Source organism: Crassostrea angulata, chromosome 10 (assembly GCF_025612915.1).
Source record: "Crassostrea angulata isolate pt1a10 chromosome 10, ASM2561291v2, whole genome shotgun sequence".
Classification (NCBI taxonomy): Eukaryota; Metazoa; Mollusca; class Bivalvia; order Ostreida; family Ostreidae; genus Magallana; species Magallana angulata.
Genome location: NC_069120.1, coordinates 44,272,236 through 44,298,370, shown reverse-complemented (window position 1 = coordinate 44,298,370; position 26,135 = coordinate 44,272,236). Strand labels below are relative to the sequence as shown.

At 34.0% G+C, this 26,135-nt stretch overlaps 2 protein-coding genes across 6 annotated transcripts; one reads left to right on the top strand and one right to left on the bottom strand.

Annotated features, from left to right (window-relative positions):
• Positions 1–1,266: 1,266 nt before the first annotated feature.
• Positions 1,267–8,274, bottom strand: LOC128165851 (uncharacterized). Of its 4 annotated transcripts, XM_052830709.1 has the most exons (11): positions 8,180–8,274; positions 7,879–8,005; positions 5,937–6,061; positions 5,696–5,801; positions 5,480–5,574; positions 5,041–5,095; positions 4,611–4,738; positions 3,577–3,618; positions 2,463–2,666; positions 2,076–2,090; positions 1,267–1,540 (listed from the first exon to the last, which is right to left on the bottom strand). In XM_052830709.1, exons 2-11 carry the CDS (start codon positions 7,985–7,987, stop codon positions 1,424–1,426), a joined length of 996 nt encoding a protein of 331 aa, XP_052686669.1. In that variant the 5' UTR covers positions 7,988–8,005; positions 8,180–8,274; the 3' UTR covers positions 1,267–1,423. The 4 variants fall into 4 exon arrangements, with proteins under 4 accessions (XP_052686669.1, XP_052686671.1, XP_052686670.1 ...); XM_052830711.1 differs by lacking the exon at positions 3,577–3,618 and having other exon boundaries at positions 8,180–8,273; XM_052830710.1 differs by lacking the exon at positions 2,076–2,090 and having other exon boundaries at positions 8,180–8,272.
• LOC128165849 (nuclear receptor coactivator 4-like) lies at positions 1,414–18,044 on the top strand. 2 transcript variants are annotated; one of them, XM_052830708.1, is made up of 9 exons: positions 1,414–1,549; positions 8,405–8,502; positions 9,420–9,509; positions 10,075–10,262; positions 11,857–12,109; positions 14,243–14,600; positions 15,023–15,237; positions 15,678–15,813; positions 16,564–18,044. In XM_052830708.1, exons 3-9 carry the CDS (start codon positions 9,426–9,428, stop codon positions 17,121–17,123), a joined length of 1,794 nt encoding a protein of 597 aa, XP_052686668.1. In that variant the 5' UTR covers positions 1,414–1,549; positions 8,405–8,502; positions 9,420–9,425; the 3' UTR covers positions 17,124–18,044. The 2 variants fall into 2 exon arrangements, with proteins under 2 accessions (XP_052686668.1, XP_052686667.1); XM_052830707.1 differs by having other exon boundaries at positions 8,405–8,507.
• Positions 18,045–26,135: the final 8,091 nt, after the last annotated feature.

Below are 26,135 nucleotides of genomic sequence, written 5' to 3'. Positions count from 1 at the left end.
AAAATAATACAAACCAACTGATCCCTCCCTTTCCTGAGAAAACACAAATCAGATCATGATAACAATGATAAGTGTACTGCAATTCCTGGAGCAGGCACGTACCAACGGGGGGGGGGGGGGGGGGGGAGAGGGGGTGGAATCAGTATTTCTTCTTCATATATTCATAAAATTATGGAAAACATGATATAAGCCAAATGATCCCTCCCTTTTTTGTGACAACAGACATGGAGAAAATGTTATGTATGTTTTTCAAGCGGAGTACCATTTAAAAGGAAAAGAATACCTTTACGCCTAGGAAAGCACGCATTTTTTCTCTATGATAATATATATGTTAGAGTATGAACTAGATTTTGTCAAAATATATTTTTATCCTAGATTTTGGTCTTGATTTGAATCAAAACAAATACTTGACCCAATTTCTGTCCCATCTGAACCGGGCATGTACACAGATATGGAGACTCTGATGATGATAGCAAGTGGGCTGACTGTAAGTGACAGGTTCATCTCTGTCTCACAGCTTCACGGGGGTTTATCTTTACAGCTAGTGATAGAGATATGATATGAATATTCTCTCTACTTTGTCTTTAACACACCCTGAAGTATGAAATCTTCTATCGCTGGTAAAGAATTAAGGTGGTATGCATGTATACAGTAAAACTCCTTTAGAACAAAAATGGATGCAGCAAAATCTTCGATATTGTGAAGTATTGTGGAGTCCCCAGAAAAATTCTAAACATATTCGTGCCAAATTCTATGATTATAACCAAAACGGATAAATAACGAATTTAGAGATATATGGAATTGATTTTGGATCATGCCAAAGTGAAAAATAACAAATTTTAAAACTTTAATAACAAATTTCTTTATAGCTTAAAAAGCAAGCAATATCAATTGACATATCAATAGTTTGAATGAATTTATTTTCACATGATTTGTTCCATTTACATTCCAATTATGGGTTTCAAAAGAGCGTATTTTCATTTTATAAATTTTAGTGTGGTGCAAGAAAACATGTATATATAGCAAATTTGCTATTATAATACTTATTATTAAAAATTCTTTAAACAGCCATAATGAATTACAGATACAGCAAAATAAATCCACTGGTCTCTCCGACTTCGCTATATAACCAAGTGTTACTGTACTGACCAAAATCATGCAAATAAAATTTATGTACCGGTATACAAAATATGCTATACAATGTTACAATATAGTATTGATAAGAATAAAAATACATTAAAGATAAATAAATGAAATGAATACGTCTGAGTAATATGTTTTTGATTTTATTTTCAAATAATAAAGTACCTATTCAAGAAAATAGAGTAAAAAATATAATATGTGGGCGGAATGTTTTAGGAGACAGAAGTACTCCTGAATAAAGTGAAGAACACAGATCAGAAAGTCCGGAACACTGCAGTTACTATGACAACAGGGCTGCTGCGTCATCCATGCGACATTCACGGAGAGCCTGGGCCAGCACCGAGGACTGGGCTAAACTTCCCTCACGACTCTTCCATCTCTTCAACATGGTATACACCTGAAAATGGTATGTGCTTGTCTTTTTATTGATAATACAATCATGGGTTGGAAAAATGAGTGTTTATAATTAGGTAAATTTCTAAATGAAAAAGTATTTTTAAAAATATGAAAAAACACTGAGATTATAGGAAACTATGGTGGGCAACTCAACATTGATATCACTCACTTTCAAACATGAAACATAAAATGATACATGGAAACAATTAGACCCATTTATATTTGTTACAATTAAGGAGAATATTGGACCATTTGACCTCATATAAGTTAAGTAAAATATATATTCATAGCCATGCCATTGTAAACCAACAGTATTAATCTAACAACTTCCTGAAAGAATAAATTAGAACCTAATCAATGTCTAGTTGCATGCATAGCTACCATTAGTAGCCGTTTATTCAATCTAATCTTTCACCTGTGTGGAAACAGATATGTGGTGCTTCAAAAATCCCAATTACTATTGGAGAGAGAGAGAGAGAGAGAGAGAGAGAGAGAGAGAGAGAGAGAGAGAGAATATTTCATTTTGTGGCAGTAACCTGAAAACTTGGACTCTGGAACAAGACATATTAATACATCAATTTTTTCATGGGATATATGGTATATAAAGTGTTCAAATAACATTCATCATTTCTATTCTAGTGAAGGTACATGTACTCACATTTAGGGGGAAATTAACTGTGTAATTTGTTCCATATAATAATTAATTCAGCATAATTATGGAACAGCCTAGTTACCCTTTTTTACTGAAGTATTCAAACTGAATTTATCTATTTTTTGTAATAAAGCTAAATTTTGTAAATGAATGATACTGATATTTAGAAAATAAAAAAAAAAGAATAAATCAAAAAAGTTACCAAGAAGCAACATCTTAATCATACACTTTAAAAGCAATAGAGAACCCAGAACTTCATGTGATTTCTGACCTGTGAGCGCTTGTCATTGTTCTGGGATTTGAACTCTTCAATGTCCTCAAACTCAAAGTCCAACTTGTTGGCGAGTCTGGCCCAGTCCTTGGTGTAGACCTTGACGGCAATCTTCTGCAGTGTCTTGTCGTCCGGGATCGCACCCCCTGCGACTGACCCCCCTACATTACTCCTGGGGGCAGGGGTGGGGCCAGTGCTGCTGAACTGTTTGTACAAAAAGGTTGAAAAGTTAAAAGAAACCCTCTCAGTGGAAAATCTTTGCCATCCCCCCTTCTTGAAAAAAAACCATAACAAAGATTATCATTTATTTAATATGTACCGCATATTTCTCCTTACTGATCTGTGTTTATAAAAATATAAACAAAAACATAGTAATGTGTGTATATTAAAGATAACTTTCAACCTTTCAACATGCGATTATGAGAAAATAAAAGTTTTTGCTGTAAAGAAAACTAATATTTGTCTGCGCAGATCTAGACAATTTTTCCGGGGGTGGGGGAGAGAGGGGGGTGTCAGAATGTTATTTAAGTTTGTCGGGGGGGGGGATGGGGGGGGTGTCTTTTTATAATGTAATTCGAAGAAATTCAAATTTTGCAAGGGGGGCTTTTTATAATGTAATTCGAAGAAATTCAAATTTTGCAAGGGGGGGGGGGGGGGGGGGTTCTGGACCCCCCTGACCCCCCCCCCCCCCCCCCCTTCTAGATCTGCGCATGGCTTGAAAAATGAAGTTGTGATATAAAATCAAAAAATGTAGTACTGTACATGTACTTGTTTGCCTGTGATTTAGTGATTAAGTGATGAATATGTACTTATATAATGCAGGTACAGGTGAAATCAATAGTTCACAGGTGTAACATCTGTTCAGCTGCCATAAATAATAGGATCTTTTTTATCATTTCACAAGATGTGTCTTTCTGTAAAATTTGTCATATATGATAATACCTATTAAACTGATAAACTGTTGACATTTCTCACAGATATATAAAAATAAGGCTTAAATACAAGATTTTTAAATTAAACTTTATCAAAGAAGTGAAATATTAAAAATGCAATTGTTCAGTTATATGAGTGAAGTGATAAAAAAAATAGTGTATCAATTAAACTGGAAAACTACCAATCCATCAAAGCCATTTTGGGTTTTTCTGCCTGTAGCCATCTGTAAGAGGTCATTAAGTTAGAAATATATCTGTAAACATGTGTGATATTTTGATAAGAAATGCAAGGTAGCCAGGGATGAAAATCTGATATGCTTGCAGCTGATCATTGAGTGAAACTTGATTGATATCACTCACCCAGGCGTAACACATCAAGTCGGACATCTATCTGTCATCCTTATGTGATAACAATTTAAAAGTTTATGTAAAAGAAAGCTTATTGTATCACACAAAATCTTATTCATTGTAATGATAAATAAACTTTGTTACATGAATATGGTATATACCTCACCATTAACTATAACGTAGAGAATGATACATACCCTTTTCCATATTACAGCCTGTATCAGCCCGGGACTCCAATATTAGTCTGAGGGCCGAAGGCCTGAGGGATGATATTGGAGTGGGCTGATACAGGCTGTGATATGGAAAAAGGGTATCTATTATTATATTTATTACATACTTAGTAATAAAATTAAAAAAAAAAAACATCAACTTGAACAAATTGATTTTCAATTTCATGTGAAAGTAGTCTGTTCATACATGTATATTAAATACAAATATGAGATCTAATTGTTTTAACAAACATGTAGCTGCAGAACTGAAATTTCCTCAGGTTTTAAAAGTTAACTGCTCCAAAACAGTTGCTAGCATTTGAAGTTTTTAACTGTAACTTAAAAATGTTGACTGTAACAAATGTTTTATTTTTTGTCTGTAAACATGCTCAAATGCCAACATTTCATTTCAATGTCAAAAAAGGCAGACGAGTTCTGCAAGGGGTGTGATACGGATCCGTATCAGCCCTAGGGCTGCCTGATAACCTGTATCAGCCCCGCGGAGGCCGATACGAGTTGTGTGATGTCATCTGTATCAGATATGCCAAAAACCTGTATTTATTACTAGTAATAAATGTACATAATTTTCAACTAGTTCTACATTTGACTGCTTATCGCTACATATATAAATATTTTGGTACACCTCACAATATTATTACCTCAGGAAGCTTGTTGTGAAGTTCTTGCCTCATATGTGAGGGCAGGAGTTCAAAGTTCAAGGCCTCCTCCAACAGAGGTTGAGGAAGTTTGAGGCAGCCATTTAAAAAATTCTCCTCATTGACTGTACCTGACAGATAGAATTAAACGAAAAAAAAAATAGCCATGATATATGAATAAAATTAGACCAAAACTATATTTGCTGTTTAATGAAGATGGCAGATAATTTTATAATCTCTAATAACCAGAGAGTCAACCTGTTCTAAAGCAGACAAATATTTTTGTAATTTTCTTTATCAAAATGACAAAAGCCTTTTTACAGCAATAATTGAATACTTGGTATTAATAATCCACTGTCTATAAATGATGAAAGGTGGAATATATATAGGGAATAAATGAAATTCAGCCTCATTAGAATAAAGCTGTCCCTACCTGTGTTATTGGGGTCCATGAACTGATAAAGTGTGTTCACCACTCTGTCAATATTCTGTTGGTTGAAGAAAATCAAAGTGTCTTAAATTTTATCTTAAAACTTGGTTACAACAAGTTTACTTCATTACATTTGTAATGTCTGAATAGAGAATTTGGAATACCGGTACTTGATTTCACAATGCTCATATATTTTTCTGAAAGACCTCCAAGTGTGCTTATTGAAGTTTTTAATATTTGTAACCAGCATATATTGTAAAGTTGAACTTAAGAAGAATAGAATAATTGGATGTTAATATATGTGATGATCAATTTAAAACAAATTTAACAAATTTTGCTTTCTAAGCATTTTTTTATTATGTTCAATACATAAATTGTTTGCTAAATCAAATTTTAATAAAGTACTCTTTTTTTTTTAAACATAAGAATCACAAGTCCTTACTCCTTTGTCCTCTGGTTGAATATAAACTCTCTCAATAATCTTCCTAAAAATATCCTTGGGTAAATTGTTACCATTGTTCAACATTCGAAAAATACCTAGAAAATGCAAAAATGAATGGCATATATGTTGCATGTATAGTTAAATGTAATTTGTGCCGCAAGAAAAGAATAATTGGGGTCTTTGACCCCTTATTGAAGATATGTTCAAGTTTCAAACCTCTAAGCTTGTCCTCTGTGTTTGAAGTTTCACACCATTTTAGTCCACGGAGAAAATTCTCAAATGATATTGTTTTTGTCCTTGGATTTATGAATTTCTTCATTATCTACCATAAATCAAGATATTAATTTGATTAAGCATTAGAGACTTACCACAGCTAGCATTTGGAAAAAAAACCATACTGAAATCTAATTCATATTTAGATAACAAATTAGAAAGGTTTGGTTATAAATGATCTTACATTTCGTGAGAAGGCATCCTGATATACTGGGTGCTGAGCAAAAGCCTCATCAGATAATTCCCCTTTATCGGAGCATCCTAACTGCTTAAATCTTAGCCACAGTCTTTCTACTTCAGCAATACTCACTGGAAAAAAAAAGTGAAGTGTAAAACTGACAACTCTTTATTTAGAGTCCAACAATTGCATGATAAAAATTAGAAAAATAGCAGAGAATATTAGTGTAGAAAGTAAACTGTGATTACCTTATAAGAATAAGAATGGGGACTAAGAGACAAAATTTGTAGGATTTTCATTAATGACATGTATCATTGTAACAGGATGGGAGATGGAAAAATAATGACAGACCAGCCCGGTTTCAATACCAGTGCCAGATAGCTCAGTAAATCAAGCACCTGACTAGAGATTCAGGGGCCTGTGTTCGAATCCTGGTCTGTTGCGTCATTGTTTCTCCCATCCTGTTACATTTTTTGCTGTGCCTGCCCCTGGAACTTACAGGTTAAATCCTGCCAGGGAAAATCTCTGAGGGCAAAGATGATTTAAGGGGGTTAATTGTAGCAGTGAGACTGGTTCAAATACCAGTGCCATTGCCCAAATACTGTAAAACTGGTTATTTAGATGTGGGGAAAATTTACACAAGTTATGCAATTAGTTTAAAACAGCTTTAAAAAAAAACCTGTGTGTATGGTACATAAAATAATTAAATTCAAATTTTAGAGTGGTAAATAACAGAACTGCCTATTTAATACCCAAGCGTATTGTTAGACTACAGAAAACGTGTACTTAAGGATGACGTTTACTCAGAATGAAAAAAAATTCCACTGATGATAATGAAACCCCATCTATTGTATGTTATAGACCTTTGATTGTAGTGTTATTTTTCACTTTCAAAAAAGTAGGTCAATGACCTACTTTTTGAGTAAATAGCCATTGAATATTTTTTGAAAAATCAAGAAAAAACCCATAAGATTTTACACTACAATTGAAATTTTCTTAATTTTAAATATATTTCAAATAATTAAACACTTTAAAAAATGTAATACATTTTATGAATGACATTGGCACTAAATAGGTACAAAACATTAAGATTTCAGCTACAATTCGCAAAAATATTCCAGTCCGAATTTCCTCTATCAGTTTTCAAATTCCTTCCCATTTTTGATCTAAGTTTACAAAAAATTGAATGATGATAATACAAAAACATTTATAGCATTGAACTACTTATATTGACCTGATTCTGTTGGCATAAAATTTATATGAGGTCAATGATCAAAATTTTGAGATATGGTGTCTTTTATCGTTTTTAAGCATTTTTTAATATTTTCGCAATTCGTGCCATACAATTATTTTAATGAATAAGTGAGGTAAAACCACCAGAAAATATGAAAAATTATATAGACTAAAATATAAAATCTTAACTTTCAATATTAGAGTACTGCCAAAAATGTTTTAGCGGAAAACAAAATCTGCAAAATTCAGTCCGAATTTCCTCTGTCTGGCTAAAAGTCTATTTTTGTTGGAGCCTAATTCCGTAATAAAGTAAAAATATCAAATGTTTTGTCAATAATAATTCATTTTATTCATACAATTTTTGTTTTGAACAAATTTTACTCATTACATTGAACTTTATAACCATCCGAATTTGAGAACTCAAACCCTGAGTAAACAACACCCTTAACCAACATTATAAATAAGCACTTTTACAGTTAGCTCACTTTGTAGAGCACTTTGCTAGAGACTCAAGGGGCCTGGGTTCGAATCCCAGTCTGGTCCTTTATCATATCTCCAATCTCATTACAAGCATAATTATTAAGAAAAAAGTATCTTTCAGCTAATCACCCAAGAATTCTTTATTTTCATTTAGACATTTTCAACTACTATGAAAAAATAATACAGTAGTACCAAAATATATAATTACATCATGTTAATTAAAGTATTAACTTACATTCAGTAGCTACAGCGTGTATTGTAATCCAGTTTGGTTTTTTGGGATCTGTATGTTTAGTGCATGCTTTTGTTTCTGGGACTATTATCTGGCTAGTAAATGCACCCATATTTTAAGTGATGGTATTCTGAAAATACAAAATAGATTCTAAATACAATGTAGTGGGAGGTACAGATTGAATCAGTTAAAACAAATTAGGCCTATTATTTTTGATTGCAAAGTTAAGAAAAGTGGATTTTTAAAAAATCAAAAATTAATGACAGAAAGCGTGAATGATCTATCTCTCTCTCTCTCTGTTTACATGTTGATACGGCATACCGGAATGGAAAGAAAGTCTATAGAACTAAAGTCGAAAGAGAACTGCAAGTTCCGAAATTTTTTGTTTTGTTTTGTTTTTTAAGTGAATTTTGGATTTTTTTAAACATTTAATTAAATTTAACAATGATATGTTTAACTCAGTTTAAAGATTGGTATTAACTATATTGTTTTGTCCCAGGATGTATAGGCTAGAAATTTATTTCGACAGGCGATAAACATTGTTACGCTCTGATTGGCAAGGAACGACAACTGTCACGGTGAAAAGTTGTCTTGGTCTGGCTGAAGACGAATGAGAGATCAATCCATGTAAGGCAAGTTTTTATTCATATTTTATGAATGAGAAATGTTAAGGTTTAAAGAATGTTTGCTAGGCATGTAAAACTTAACAGTATCTGTGTTGTGATATTGCCGTCGTAACGTGGAAATGTGTGAACGTGACAGAGAAGAATGAAATTATGGCGTCGACCATGTCTGTCAAAATTACGACTGAATGAAAACTGCATTGATATAGCGAAGATGGAAAGTTAGATGTTGTTTTTTACGATATAACTCGGGTTTAAAATTGATTTACACCTGACTAAGGGGTGTATTAGTAAACATTCTATAAATTTCCATGTTTATAGTAAACATAGATACGTCACGTGTCTGATAAAACGTGACATTTGGTCTGTGCCAGAATTTCTTTTAAAATTGCGTTTTGATATAATTGGCCTGTGATCAAGTATGGTGATAAAGGATTCACGGATTCTCAAATCACTAATTGTAAGATAGACCCCGAAGAAAGATGTTTAACCCCCCCCCCCCCTTTTGCAATCCAATTCTATCACAAAGTAGTACATAGCTATAGGTAAAATGTATCCAGAAATATCTAATTGACATTGATTTCGTGAAACAAAGCTATGGACAAATCTGCGTATTTCAAGACCAAGGGGAATGACTTTTTTCCCACTGGAAGCTAGGAGAGTGACCTTTGCTTTAATACTTAAACAAACATAAACATTCCATGGTCAGGATGTTTTTCAGGATCTATGTCACAGCTGACATAGACTTAGACAGATAAACTCTTATCTGTTGTATACCTGTGTTTCAATACACAACTGCGTATATTCCTAGCCTATTTAAATTGAATAGCCCGTTTGCCGCCCATGCATTTATAGGACAGATTTTCATTGACGGCTAGTGTCTGTAATAACATATCCATTTATATTTCTGTGTTGCTGCAGATAAAGATGGAACAACAAAGAGTCCAGCTGGAAAATTCCCTGAAGGAAATAAACGAAGTGAAAAGGAAGCTTCAACAAAATGTCTCCGAGGTGAGTAATCATAACATCAGATCAGGAAACAATTAAATAGATACAGATTATGAAATTTGATTACTTTTTACTTTGATTTTAAAAAATAAACAGTCACTTTTTAATTGTACAATTTTAACTGCAAATAATAAAAAAGGTATTTTTTTTTCCATTTACAAATGAATACTACAGTTATTTGTAAGTTGACTAATTGAATGATAAGTTGTTTTACAGAGAAATTAAAAGAGGAAAGTTTTATTTTGTAATGATTATAATTTTTTTCTCACAAACAAAAAAATCTAGAAGAATTGTGGGAGTCAGTTAACTGAATAGCACTGGGTAAATTTATGAACTTCCTTATTTTTGAAGGGGGGCCTTGTGGTATATGTATATACATGTACCATTATATATATGCTGTATTAAATTTAAAAAAAAATTCCCTGAAACTACAAATCAAAATTACTGGCACATTTTCTTACAGACCAGAGTGTTCAGTTATACTGGTACATGTATTGTCACAAATTATAATTGTCATAAATTGTTACTGTTAATAGTACACTACAGATATTACCTTTTGAATGCACAGGTAAAGTTACAAGTTCAGACTGCAGTGAGCCGCAATCTTGAGGCGTTGAGGAACCGCGAGGTTTGGCTTCTGAACCAGGTGGAGCTTTTACAGAGCGCAAAGGACGAGGTCCTCAGTCGCCAACAGGGAAAGCTTCATAAACTTCTTGGATTCATACAGACCCAGAAAGGGGGAACAACTCTGACAAGGTAAGGAGAGAAATGGGTGTGTTTAGTGTACTGCAGAATCATAAGAATGTGTGGTGGCTCAATTTATTTGTTGATTTTATGGTTTTCCTTTTTCCTTGAATTAACAATCCCAACAAAATATTAAACATAGTCTTTGCAATAACATCCCCAGGAACCTTTTGAAAATTGAAAATCTACAAAACATTGAGAGTTTTTTCACATTATAGGCCTCCTGTATGTACACATGTTGCTACATATTTTTAAAATGTAGAGATTTTGAAATATGGTACACAAATTATTCTGTTGCAAAATTTGGAATTATAATCAAAACTTTTCTAGCTCTTTTCCCCTTAGAGGTTTCTATCCTTTAACCCTTAATGACGCGTTTTGACGACCCTGGCCATATCCTTAATGACGACTTTTGACGCACCCTATATACAGCTCTTAATTAGACCCCTCAACACCTGTTGTTTATTATAAACATTGACTGGTATACACCTGGCCATGTATACGGATGGTTGTTCACTCATTCTAAATAAAGATATCACGTGATTTACCTGTGTATGGTGGCGTGATGCATTACTACAATAAACAAAGATGGCGGACTACGATGCGGACATCGCACATGTTTTCACTTTTTGTTTATAATCAAGTTTAGGGGCAGAATTTTCTAGATTTGTTGGTAATGAGATTGAATGATGAAAGCCAGATGTCAAATTCATGCAAAATTTTGTGGAAAAATCTGTTTAGTTACAAAAAACGGAACACAAGGTGTGCATTACCTGCAACCCCTAAATACACGAATATACCAGTAAATTTGTATTTTTTCAAAAAGTCAACACACTTATTTTGTTAAGCTAGATTTATCAAATTCTCTTACACCATTTATTGAAAAAAATTCGTAAATATAAGTCTGAAAACGATAGACATCAATTGAAAAGTCAGCCACAGGTACATTTAATTATTTACTATCAAAAAACGAATTCCATGATGATAATGGAATCTTTCTATAAAAATTATTAAATAATTATTTGTAATACATATAGTTTTAAATATGTTTATCAAGTATCTGTTGTGAAATTATTCTTAATAAAGCTTTAATGTAGAACACTCAGTTTTATTTTCATATACCTGTTAGCACCTGTATTGCTTTATTAGTGACTTAAATAATTTTTTTTTCAATGAATATTAAAACTTTAATTTATTACAAATCCATTGATATATAATTTTCTATGTGTTTGATTTGCTAAGACCTGTAATAAGTCTATTCAAAAACACACACCAGCTGTTTTCAGTTCATCTGAAAACAGTCTAAGGGTAGCCCAGGGTAGAGTGTTAAGGATATGGCCTATGCGTCAAAAGGTGGCATTAAGGGGTAAAGAGCTAGTCTTATTTTGAATTGATGCACCAATAGCAACCAAAAAATCTACATTTAAATAATTTTCTTTAATAACTGGAGAAAGTTTTACCAAGTTAAGAAATTAAAAAGAAAGAAATATATCTACCTGTATATAGAATTATGATGATATTCAACATTATATAAAGTGAAGCAATGAAGACATTCTTTTATAGAAAGAAAAAAACAATCAATCTTTAGAAATTCAATTTTATTTAGAATTGACCCAAGTGACTTAAAGCCCGAAGAGTCTGCCTACCTGAACTTCCGATGTGACGCTAGCTCACTGCGTGAGAGCATCAACAGCTTCGGTAAGATCGAGGCCAGTGGACTTCCTCACGCTGTGTTTGTCCAGGCCGGGAATCCCTCCACCAGTCTGCCGAAGCATGTAGAGGAGTATGAGGACGCTGAACAAGATGTCCTGTATAAGACCCTGCAGGAGATCCAGCAGGCCAAGACGTCTAGCTCTTGTGTAAGTATGATAGAACGTGGAAAGAAGGCTGGGTATCAGTGTTAGGCACATGTATGATGGGAGGGATGAAGAATTGGAAGGTACCCTTTTAGATTTTGGTTAACGAGGCCGAGTACAGAACGAGTACGCACGCTTTCGCGCAGCGTTTCATTGGTATTGTGACGTCATATTTTTGCTTTGTTGACGCCATGGCGTAATAGTTTCAACTGCAGATATTCTGCAAAATTTGTTGAAATTAGCTCGATTGATGCGTAAAATTGATATTATATTGTGGAATAGACATAAATGTCTCGAAGTATAAGCTATATTTGGGCTCGGTTTGAATACGTGAAGGGGGTTCAGCAAGGTTAGCCCTCTGTCACGTTTTCTTTATCCGCCTAAATATAGCTTAATTTCTATATTTCAAGACAGTAACCATGTATTTTATATTAATAACCCTTAATATGCGATGTTATATTTATTTATTACTGAAATGTGTCTGAATGTTTTAATAATACCTTAAAGATTACCATTTCCGTCTTTGTCAAATCAAAAAATAGCCATTATCTGGCAAACTGGGAAATTAGGCATGCAAAAAATAACTTTGATAAGACCCCTGGATCAAACCAGGAGGTAAAAGGGTTTTTTTATTTGGCCATTTGATGTCTTTAAGCAATAACTTTAATATGTAGAACAGAAAAAGAAATCCCTAGGGCAGAAGTTTTAAAAAAATGTAAAAAACGTGCAAAATTGATACATTTCAGGCAAAATCCCATAGGGTCCCATGTTAAAGATAAACAAACTTTGAGATGACCCCTTGAACAAACGGTGTGGTAAATGTCTGATTTTTTTTCCTTAAAACAATAATTATATCAGTAGAAATTTATGTAAAAAATTTCATTAAAAAATCTAGGGCAGAAAAAATTAGACCTGGCCTCGTTAAGTGCAGTGAAAGGGAAAGGGAACCTCAAGCTTTTGCTAGGGGGGATACTTCCAGGTCTTGACGTAAGCTTATTGGGTTGTTGCAATGACCTTCAACTTATGTGGTTGAGACAACCCAAATATGCTGTTGAAGACATTTGGAATGGAGGATACCCTGCATATATTCTGTACCACTGAAAGGGGGAAAATACCATGCAGTTTTTGATCAGTGTAACAGGGTTGCAAATAACATTTTCAAACCCAGGGGCCATGTGGGCTCCCAACTTTTCAAGTTATAGAAGCCCACAAAAATTTATAGGGGCCCACTCCACTGATATTCACAATGAAGTTAGTTTATAATATTAAAATATATACATGTAGAATAAAAATTGTAAAGTGATATTATTAATTTGAATTAGATCCAATTTATTTAATTTAATTCTCTTTGTATTCATACATTTTATAGATGAGATGTTTTGTAATTGTTAGCTTAATGACAAATAAAATTAGTCTCTGTATTTCTGTGTATTTTTGAGGTATTAGTCCAACCCTTTGATCCAGTTACAACCGTTATATAAAAAATCTTATTTTTAAAAAGATAACTGCAAAAAAGCGGTGTTATGTTTATTTTAGCATTAATTTGACCAAATTATTAACTAAATACAAATTACCAACTAATAGTAATATCAACACTACAAGTAATAAACATCGGTTGAACAGTATGTGGTTGCATCACCCGTATTTATAACCCCGAAAGATAAGACAATCTCGAGTTATTAATTACAACAGGTGTTAACTGAAGCTGTGAAAACTTCTTCAGAATTAGTTAATTATCATTTGATTGCCTTTGGGGTTAATTCAAACGATTGTAAACTCATAACATAGGGCAACTTTAACTTCTCTTATGGAGGAAATTCCAACGAAGTTGCCGATCAAAAAGTGACTATTTAATTTAAGTTGGTCCTTGATTGCCCCAAAAATTTATACTCGCCATGTGGGCAACTAAATCGTTAAGAAATAGTCGCCCACAGTAAAAATTACTCGCATTTGCGAGTGGGCGAGTGGTTATTTGCAACCCTGTGTAATGAGGATGCTAAAGGAAAGCATAATGAATTTCAGTCAGTGATTATTTATTTTGCATGACATGGTCAAGTTTGATTATTACTTGAACTTGAGGCTGTGAGAGATATATTTTATCAGTGTGTTTAACCATTTCATGGTTTGTTTTTTTAGATTGATGTCAGAATCCCAAAGCTCTCCCCTCGAGCTTATGACTGGCTGGCCAAACCCTCCACCATTTCAATGATATCCGTTTCAGAACCCAAGTTCACCATGCCTAAACTGAGCAACAAGAAAGATGATTGGCTGTACCAGTCTGCCGGAAACAACAGCTCGAGTTCCTTATGCTCCACCACAAACAGCGTCTCCTCCATCATGTCGGGTCATGTCTCATCCTTGACCTCAAGTCACAGTGTTCCGTCCTTGACCTCGGTCGGGACATTCTCCAGTACCCAGAGTTGGCTGAAGCAGATCAAGCAGGACCAGGAGGATGAGGATGACTTTGAGATAGTGGAGACAGGCGGATCTAGCGGTGAGTGGGCAACGAAGGCCACAAAATGATTGTTGAGAATCTTGGCAGATGGATTTATTTTAGTACAAAATATCCATAAATACTACATATCCATCAAATATCTTTTTCTGCTATATGCTTAACTCTTTCAAAACTTGAAACTACAATAAAATATATTACTGTAAATACAACGCCATATTTATCCAATTAAGATATAGTATTGTGATATTTTATGAGATTTTGTCTTTACACCATGCATAATAAAATCATATAGGGTACCTGTAAATCATATAAAGAGAACTTGCAAAGCTTAAAAAATGCATTTATATATGTACATACCAGTTCCAATGCAGAAAAGAAAATAAGTAGTACATGAGTGAATAGTTTACCACATTGTGAACAAAATCGTGTAGAAATTTCCATACTTCTGCTGCTCTTTATAGGAACTCCAGAGACAGACATGGATTTCCACCACGATTTTGTCATTTCCCCCTCCCACTCAGCCCCCAATCTGCTCCAGTGGACATACAAACCATCCTCCACGGTTTGGCTCAAGTCCAGGCCCTCGGTGGGCCCCACTGATTGCAAGTCACATGACGTTTTCCAGCACTACTTTGCCACAGTGTCTCAGGATTCCAAGCACTGGTTAGCCAAGAAGGTCAGTGCTTGCTAATAATGTTTTTTGACATTCCATATCAGTATAAGCTTATAATTTTTTTGGGGGGGGGGCAGGGAAATGTTTGTTTGAGTTTTTTTGCCAGCCCATAAAGAAGTTTATTTTCTGTCCTCCTCTCTTGAAGGAAGTGTTCAAGTAATTTGAATTAACATTTACTGGAGAGCAAACTTACCATGTTTTTAATTTTCTGACAATGACTGTCATATCTTACTATTAAAAAGCTCAGAGGAATCAAACAAGTTATTCGATTGGGCAAGGAAAGTGTATGTCTTATGATCATTGTTCTAGACTGCTGTTTCAAAGACATAATTTTAATGGTTTAATTCCCTACTAAGAGATAAGGCTTATTAAACAAACATGAACCATCATGATATTATATTAATACATCCTGATAGTAACATATCTGTGTGTTGTCTTTGCAGACAGAGAACTGCTGTAACCAGGCCTGTCAGTCCAAGAAGCCTGTAGACATTGAGAACCTGGGGTCCTGCTTGGGCCATGACCACCCCAAGGCCAGCGACTTCACCTGGCTGTGTACCGCCAGTGAACCCTGTAAAGGTGAGATCTGTCAATCACTCTTTGAGTGTGGTCGCCTGCATTTGGATAATCTGTCAAGTTTTATACTCTGTCAACACACTTTAAAAGTTTGTGGTAAGAAAGTGCTATTAATTTGATTAACGACAAAAACATTATCTTTAATTTTCTAGACCAAAAATGTTAAAGCAATATGAGCTGGTTTTTTTTTAGAAATTTATTTTGCTACAAAAACCTGCTATTATGATAAGTCTGCAAATAACTTTATCTTCTACGATAAATGAAGTTGGAAAAAATCATTAATTTTTGTGAGGGGAAAGATTTCTCTTCTAAGGAATATTTAGCAAATCGATTTTTGTACAGGACGACAATAATTCAATTTTGCTCTAATTAAGGCTTCTAAACGGCCTTTATCACAAAAATTTGGCAAAAAGATATTTTAAAACCATGATATTTTTTGTTATTTTAGCAGAAAAAAATTTTCGTGAAAAATAATTTCATCATAGAAATTGCAGCTCATATTGCTTTAACATAAAAAGTGGCAGACTGGTTTAAATTGAAAATTGAGTTATTCCCCTTTTCAAATAATAAATTTATTCAAGTCCGACCAGCATTTGACATCATGTGGGAGTGCCTTAGAAACAATCTCTTTCATATTTCTCCTGTGATATTTTACATTAATGAAGCATTTGTAGATTATAATTATAAATTGAAATTAAATGAGCTTTAAAAAAAAACCTCTTTTAATTACAAGGTTCCAATATTTTTTTGTAGATGTAAAAGAATGTTCTACAGAACCGAGCTGTTTTGATAAATTTCTCCAGAAAAATCCCACCTGTAAACTGACCAGCACAGACCCAATGATTGACAAGATGAGGAAGACTTACTCCGGTCCAGTAGACACAGGTGCTTGGTTACTTAAAGCAGGGAGCATTCAACCATCTCCAAATGCTGCTAATTTCAATCCATTGAAGAAGTACCTATCAAATACCAGCAAAACTAGCTCTGATTGGCTGAAACCTTGCTCACCCTCCAAAGAGGCCCCAAGAGAGGGGATTTCATTTAAGCACATTGATACAAAGTTATCTACCTGGATCATGGCCTCGGATAGCAAGATGGGGGTTGATTCTTCGGAGAACCAGAAAAAGATTTTACCCTCATTTGCACTGAAAGATAACCAGAGGTGGTTAATGTCAAAATCAGATTCAGGTACCGGTTCAAGTAGCTGGATATCTGGTTCAGAGAAACAAAGCCAGAAAGGCATCTTGTTTCAAAGTTTCGATCAAAACAATTCTCAATGGCTGATGAAATCAGGACAGACTGTTAAATCTTAATCTGTAAGGTGTGTCTGGCAACAAAGACTATTTCATTTGGGTAGAAATTTCTATTTGCCATATATTTTACTCATAATGATATTACGGTACATGATATCATGTGTCATGATATATGTGTCATGAACACAGATGTAGTTTAATATGATAATACTGGTATATTCATGGAAAGCATTTTTATTTAGAGAAAATGTTCTGTTTGTTTTTTAATATATTGTATAATTTTTTGCATGTAAAATAAATATTTTTGTTTTGAGATTACAATAAATGCCTTTAGCATTTAGATTTAAGATAGGTGTTTCTTATATATATTGATTATTATTCTTGAATCATAAGATTTCATTTGGAGAACAATTCATGAATTCATAAACAATTGTACATCCTATACTTTTATGACTATTTGAGACAGTTGTGTATACATTGAATTACATACATGTACCATTGAACATGTAAATTTGGTACAATCTGCAGAAATTTATTCCCGTCAAATTGATGACCTTTTATATCTACTAGTATATTTTTCATAATTATATAATGTTAACTGTCCAATGATTGTCAATTCAAGTAATTGGTGAGCAAAATGTGATGATTTTTTGTAGCAAAGGCCTTGTACCTGAGGGAATAGGTCTGGGTCCTATCTATTGGTACATATATACTTACCTGTGAAATACATAGGTGATACACACATGCATTTAATACCATATTTCCAATGTGTTAAAATATATATTGAAATGGGACTTTTCTTTTTATCCTTATTCACCTGTGATAATATATGTAACTTGTCTATGATTTATATATGTTTAAAATGTGTGTAGTATTCAGCAAATATTTGAAAAATATGAAATATTAAGATTCAAACTTTATTGAATTGTTTAAAGAGGCTATTCTTTTCAATGTACTGTACAATGAATCCATTGAACAGAACTTGGGTGGGTTTTTTTCTGACAAAACTTCAGAAACAATCGTAATGCACAAAATGACCACAGATCAAGCAAGCTGAGAATATATATGTTGATTTCTAAAACAAAAGGGGGAGGAGCAGAAACATGAGCTTTTTAAAACTTTAAAATTTTAAAGTGCACGTCAAAAACCTTGCCAGGAGTGCATATTATAGCATTGAATCATGATTTTTTGAAGTATACACTCTCATAACTGCCGCTGTGTGTGCATACAAATTGAGTAACGCGCGTTAGCGCGTTATGAAAATTTGTATGCACACATCGCGGCAGTTATGAGAGTGTATACTTCAAAAAATCATGATTTAATGCTTATATTTACATTTTTTCAACTTCTTGCCTTGTCTGCAAATGTGATTCATGCCTTAAAATTCCTATCTTATTCTAAGGGTAAGTTAATATTAATGGAAGAGCCACAGTAACAGCCACAAGCGTGAACTTTGATTTTCGCCTGTGACGTTGCAGTTTGCAGCGTTCAGCGTTTGTGACGTCATAATAAAACTCGTCAATTTGACCTTTGACTACTTGTTGCATTTAGAGGCATTTGAAGATCACAGAATTTAATGGAAAAACACAGTAGAATGTAAATATATGTACTTGTTAGCATGGGAATAAGTCTGTGGCAGTGAAAGATGTCTGAGAAAAAAGTCTTTCGAACAAGTGATGATTGTGAATATATGGGATTTCAGTGTATTGGAAATACATGTGTAAGCACTAGTAACTGTAAAAGACTTAAGTGTCTGTTGGAGCTCCGGCTGGCAAAATATCTTTAATAGTATATTCACTGGGGAACATTAATGTGTAGCCCAGGAAAGGCAAATAATAAGCAATCACAAGTGTGATCAACGATCAATATTTGGGGCAAAGAAATGTCAATTACAGAACAATGTATTAAACATATTGGTAATAGCTATCATATCTACATGCTTTTTTATACGGTTTTTTAAAAATAATTTTTTCGAATTTAAATGGCTTTTCATGGAAACTTACAAAGAAGTCGCGCGCGCGTGTGTGTGTGTGTGTGCAAGCACGAGCGCGCGTGTATTTGGCTTATTTGTGACTCGGTGTACTCATAATTACAATTGACAAGAGGGAAGTAGTCATGCTCAGCATTTTTCTATAAAAGTTAATAGTCTGTATTTTAAGCACTTTTAACCACTTTATCTAATGGTTAAAAAAAACCATGATGTCCTCTTCAGACACAAAGCATCGATTTTCTCTCTCAGTTGAGGGGGGGGGGGGGCAGACCTACACCCAAAAATCCCGACAAGCAAAAAAAAAAAACAAAAAAAACAACAAAACAACTTCTATGTATGACATGTGAAGTAAAAAAGAATGTCTATTTTTAATTTTAAAAAAAATCCTGGTGTCTCGTGACTGTTATTTTATGCAACATATTTTGGCCCTTCTTAAAGATTTCAGAGTCCAACTTTATAGAAGCTTGAATTTGGTTTCGCTTTGATGGACTTTATTAGAATTTTAAATATAGCCCAGTGGATAAGCTTGTAAACTCGAGCATCATTTCTCCAAAATAGATCGATTCTTAATAGCATAAGTCGTATGCGTTCAAAAGTGTTTTCATCCAATTGTTGAGAAAAATTTCCGCATAGCCCGGATATATCCTAAGAAATATTTTGCACTCGTTATACTTTGTGCCATTATTTGCCCAAGGGTAAAAAGCATGTAAAGATGCTGCAAGAGTAATATCACAGTAATCATAGCGATGTAATTCTTAACTCTTGAAATTATTTGTAAATATTTCCACATTATGTTTATTTGCATATTTTACCGTATATATTACATTTATATATACTATTTATATTCCACTCCTGGGTCATACCTTTGGTCCTTGGGTAAGAGTTTGAACAATTTTTATTTAGACTCCATTAATTATACCATAATTATGTAGGTTTTGAAAAAAGGATTTTAGAAAATTTCCCTGATATGAAAACGTTGCACCTCTCCCGAGGCCCCGTTATTGGTCTTCAAACAATTTTTATTAACTCTGCATACATCCGTGCATTGTAACACAACTTGCAAAGAATTATCATATAGTTGAGTATTACAGATTTGAAAAGATTTTTAAAGATATACGTGTACTAGTATATCTTATAAATCTTAACTTTGTTACCAGTTTTGACCCGTTAATTGGTCTGGAGATCAATTTGAACCTCCTCAATATCAGGGTGTTTGCTTAGTATTACCACAAATTGTAGCATATATAGTTCCTTAAAAAAAAGAATGAAATAATTTACCCTTAAGTTTACATTAATATGTGGAATTTTGCACACCGACTGGAACCCTATTCTTGGTTATAGAATCCCATTTTAAACAATTAATTAATGAATTTGCTCTTTACCAGGACATGATAATACCATAATTTTTAGCATATTTGTACGTTATTCTTAAGGAAAAAGACCTCCACATATACATTTCTATGATACCCTTGAAGTGAGTATGGCCCTGATATTTACAGTTATGAAAAAGGAGATGGATGGATAAGGCCTGTAAAATGCCTATACAAGGACGGTTAATGATACTATAAAATTAAAATATCAACAAAACTGATATTCTTTTAATAGCCATTCAAAACAATATATATTTAAATCAACATCGATTTGTAATTGTTAAATATGTTCAATATTAGAAAGATATTGATTTCAACTAGCTTATGCGTATCGAAACCTCCAAATTGTGTCATTTTTATACCTTCAGTGCCTTCTTTTTTTGAAGTGGGTCTTTGCTCCATATTTTTGTCATAAATAAAGTCTGATGGAAAACAAACCGATTTCAATAAACAAAAAAGTGGAGAGATGACCCACAATATATTAAACATGTCATTTTGTATCCAAACATTTGAACTTTAAAAAAAAATAATAATACAGGCCCGTATATTCATGGCCAAAGGCTTATGTAGCATTTAAACCACGAACTTTGTGACTGAAATAGCTCAGTGGTTAGCGAACCAGATTTAGGTAACCTTGAATAGCTCGGCATTTTAGGTTGTGGGTTCAATACCACCAAAACTTTCAAAGCTGAATGTAGTGTAGAAAATTTTATTTTTGCAAATTTGTATTATAACATTTATCAAATACGTGTAGTTTTAACTGGAGAAAAAAAATTGAAATTGTATTTTACGACTAAACCAAATGAGCATTTGCTCTATCTTATCCCCCCCCCCATCTTCTTTCTCTTCAGTTATGGAATGTCTTTGCAAAGTTTGGTTGATTTTGGTCCAGTGGTTCTTGAGGCAGGATGAATCGCGAATGGGAAAGATTTACAGACAGACGGGTAAACAGACGGACAGACGCTGGACTTGGCTGATCAGAGAAGTATACCTGAGCCAACATCTCAGGTTAGCTAAAACAGTAGAAGAACTCAAATTTTCTTGATTCTCGACGGTTGAAGTCAGGCTTGGGGTAATGCTAAATGCAATAATGGTATTACATTGCAGTGCATTTCATGTTTTCAAAGTAATGCTAGTAATGTATAGTGCCACAAATTTCCAAAATCTAGTGTAATGCTGGCATTACAAGGCGGCACTGTGCATTACTATTGAATAACTGAAATTGTTTTTGATTAAAAATTATTTTAAAGAAGAAATGAATAGTTGAAATAAAAATATTTTAATTGTATTATTGATTTTTTAAAAAATCCATTTTTAAATAGTCAATAATACTAGCTATAACAACGCAATTCAATAATATTTTTAGAGTGTTGTTATTAAGGGTCTGAGATAACTTGGAAAGTTTGTGAAGAATGTGTCAACAACACACAATGCTCTCATGATATGGTCTGAGTATCAAAGCAATCTAAAAGCAAAAATAAATGTCCTGTCCAACAATGATCTCTGTAAGGGAATTTTCCAGCTGGACTCTTTGTTGTTCCATCTTTATCTGCAGCAACACAGAAATATAAAGGGATACGTTATTACAGACACTAGCCGTCAATTAAAATCTGTCCTATAAATGCTATTCAATTTAAATAGGCTAGGAATATACGCAGTTGTGTATTGAAACACAGGTATACAACAGCTGTGGGAAAAAAAGTCATTCCCCTTGGTCTTGAAATACGCAGATTTGTCCATTTCACTTCTAATATTATAACCCATTTAAAGATAATAACTCACGTAATGGTAATGTAGTGCATTACTTTAAGAAACTTAAGTAATGGTAAATTAAATGCCCAAATGCATGAAGTAACGGTAATGTAATGCATTACTTTTCAATGTCATTCGCCCCAAGCCTGGTTGAAATTTTCCGAATCCACGAGCTTTAGGGGACTTCCAAACCTGTGTACCAAAACGGATTCGTGTCGGAAACATGTGAATCTAAAGGCAACCCAAGTTCCTTAAAATTTAAAAAAATACAGGTTAGTTTGGCAAGCGAGATATGGATTTCTCTGTTGTATTCATTCTGTGGAGCCAAGTGTTTAGGGAGTATAAAGAGCATTTGTGCAAATTTCTCAAAAAACAATTAAGGTGGAATAACACATGATAACAAAATGGCTGACCGCTGATCGAAACGACATTTCGTTTTATCAAAACGATTTTATGGACTGAAACATATAACTTACTCCAAAGTCGAGTGGATAAAGTGTCGGACTTGTGATCCGTATATCCCGAGTTCGAATCCTGCAGGTGCTTTTGTTGTTACTTACTGGAATAATTGTTTTAGATATTCATTTTTTACCCCCAAACTGCAAATTTTTCGCTTATTTGACATTTGAACAGTTTATTTATCATTGTATCTTTCATTTTCAAAAACATTTCTGTTAAATTGAGTGGCTTTTTCCAGGTGTGTTATTCAACCTAAAACAAACTAGAGGTACTGTGAGCAAGCTCACAATTGATACCCCCCGCTAAGAAAAAAATCATAACGCGTGTATTTTTGCTATTATTGAAAATACTGGATGAATCTATTTCACTGTCCATTTTCTATAAATAACAACTGCTTTATTTTTGAAAACTGTTAATTTTTAGCTTCTAATATTTCCATTAATACGAGACATGACACAGACAGAATTTAGCTTTTTTGAAACAATGACCTTGAACTTTCTCAATTGACCTTGGGTCAAGGTCATGACACACCCTTTAATTATAAGCAATCTTTGTGTGAAGTAAGAACTTCCAATGTTTCCCCATAAGAAAGATATGGACCAGACACGAATTTTGCATTTTTTCTGCTAGTGACCTTGACCTTGCCCGAATGACCTTGGGTCAAGGTAATGACACACCCTTAGGTTATAAGCAATCTTTGTGTGAAGTAAAAACTTCCAATGTTTCTCCATAAGAAAGATATATACCGGACACGAATTTTGCACTTTTTCTGCCAGTGACCTTGACCTTGCCCGAATGACCTTGGGTCAAGGGCATGACACACCCCTTGGCCATAAGCAATCTTTGTGTGAAGTAAGAACTTCCAATGTTTCTCCATAAGAAAGATATGGACCGGACACGATTGCACAGACAGACGGACAGACAGACAGACGGACGGACGGACGGACGGACAAGGTGATTCCTATATACCCCCCCCTAAACTTTGTTTGCGGGGGGTATAAAAATGTTGAAGAAGAACACCGTATCTTGTCCGGAACCGAACTGACCACAGTGAATAGAACCTACGTACAAGCTGTCTTATGTAAAACAGATTTGAGTAACACCTATTGGTGTTACATAGTGTTTAACGATGTAGTTTGTCCTACAATCAAAATGTGGAAAATTTACTTGTAAACGGAGAAAACGGTATTTATCCAGGAAAGAAATTTTTAGAACTCTGCCAGTGAAAAACAAGGAACTCAAACTTTTTACGCTAATTATATTTTCTCACATTGAATATAACATCGGACCAAATAAACGTTTAGTGAGAATTTCCGTTCACCCGTCAAGACGTAACGGTATGCAGAAAGAGTAGTGTTGGTCATCTTCGCTAGTCAAGAGTTTTCGGCCCACTCCGTTCCCCACAAAGGTTTGTGAGGAGAGATGCGGACACAGGCACTTGTTTCTGAGAAAAAAATTTACCCTATAGTATAATAATAACACCAACCTCTCAAATACAACTTTCAATAACATATATAACATGTGTAGTTACATACAATTTAAATGAAAATTAATTAAATGTGTTTATGATTATTAACCTGCGATATTATCATGTTGTTATACTTTCATGTTAAATACTGAAATCTGATTGGTTAAGACGCAGTTAATAATATTTACTATTACCCTCAGCGTTAGCAACGCACTTGGCAACGGGTAACATTAAAAAATGTTACATGCGCGAAAATTATGCGCGTACGGTTCGCTGTAGAATTCACGTTATTCCTATATAAAAGCAGTAAAATTTTCTTAAAATTTTTAAAAAAGACATTCAGTATAACAAAATAAATAGTGCCTGTTTGGGAGGATAACAGTTGAAATTGACACCCCGAGAAAACCATTGTCAACCGACGCGAAGCGGAGGTTGACAATGGTTTTCTCGGGGTGTCAATTTCAACTGTTACCCTCCCAAACAGGCACTATTTATATATTAGTGCCTACGGTTCAATTGGAGTCTATCATGTTTTGACGCAGATTATGCACATTAGAATACAACAAAAGTAAGCATGCTATATATGGTTGTTTAGATAATTTATTGTAGAAGAAAATGGTACTAAAACTTTTGCATTGCATTTCGTATAAAAGCGAAAACGACTGCAACACACGGGAGGGGGTGGTTTACCTCATTCGGAGTTAGATACCTTGTGTTATTATTATATTATAGGGTAATTTTTTTTCTCAGAAACAAGTGCCTGTGGATGCGGATCAGAAACCCTTGACTTGGGAAGATGATTGTTGGTACACGGGAGAGCATGTGCACCAAGGCATCTTATATTTAAGACTCCCGAAAACAACAGGGGGAAGAATATACAGGATAACAATTTGTCCGTATGGTAAATAGTTCAAATCAAGTCGACCAGCAATTGAGCAATTGATTTTGCATGTCACATGAGTCATGGTACAGTTAGTCACAACTGGTCCTATTATATCATAAATTTACTAACAGATGGATGGTGGAAGTCTAATCAAACGGTGGCTATGTTACAGTAGGGAGTCAATTATCACATATTTTTCTTTGTTTGCCTTCTGAACAAACAAAAAAAAGGTTGTCGTCGTTCATATCAGAGAGAGAGAGAGAGAGAATGAGAGAGAGAGAATGAGAGAGAGAGAATGAGAGAGAGAGAATGAGAGAGAGAGAGAGAGAGAGAGAGAGAGAGAGAGAGAGAGAACTGATTTTCAACAAACATGGCTCTTGTACTTTTTAAGGTACAATCAATGTCTGACAAGAAAGGCTACTATTGAAATTGGTAAAGTGATTTCGGTCAAATTTTCTCAAGTAAGGTCTGCTGAAATAAAATGCAATTCATTTATGCCCAGAGAGTACATTTGCGAAATCATTATTGATAACGACATGATTAACTAAACAAGTTGGTTCACTGGGAGACGTTGGATCTTCAAGTTTCTGTGCGAGACACTCGACGACTCGACGATGACATTTTACAGCCAAGATATTCTACATACTATTATATATTGTTATATTTTTGTTGAGAAGGCAGCCTAAACCTCAGAGTCCTAAAGACCCTTACAGGGAAGGAAAGATCCTATTAAACTATATATCGACCCTATCTAAAGTGGAATGTCAAATAAGAGTTTATTAACCTACACTGAGGGGTCATTTCTTTGATATCTTATTTAAAATTTCTATGAATTTTGTTCTGTATTTTTTTTTACTGATTAATCTCCCCCAATTTTGATTACCATTAACATTAATAAATGCGTGTGTTCCAACCAGATAAAGGCTTACTAGCTTATGTTGTAAATTTTGATTTTACTGGGTGGCAGTAAATACAAAATTTACAAAATAACAAGGTAAATACAAAATTTACAACATGACAAGGTAAATACAAAATTTACAACATGGCAAGGTAAATTCAAAATTTACAACATGACACTTAAATAGAATTACTAGTTGTGAAATTTGTTTTCTATTAGGTGCTCAATCTAAAGTTTTAGGTGAGAATGAAG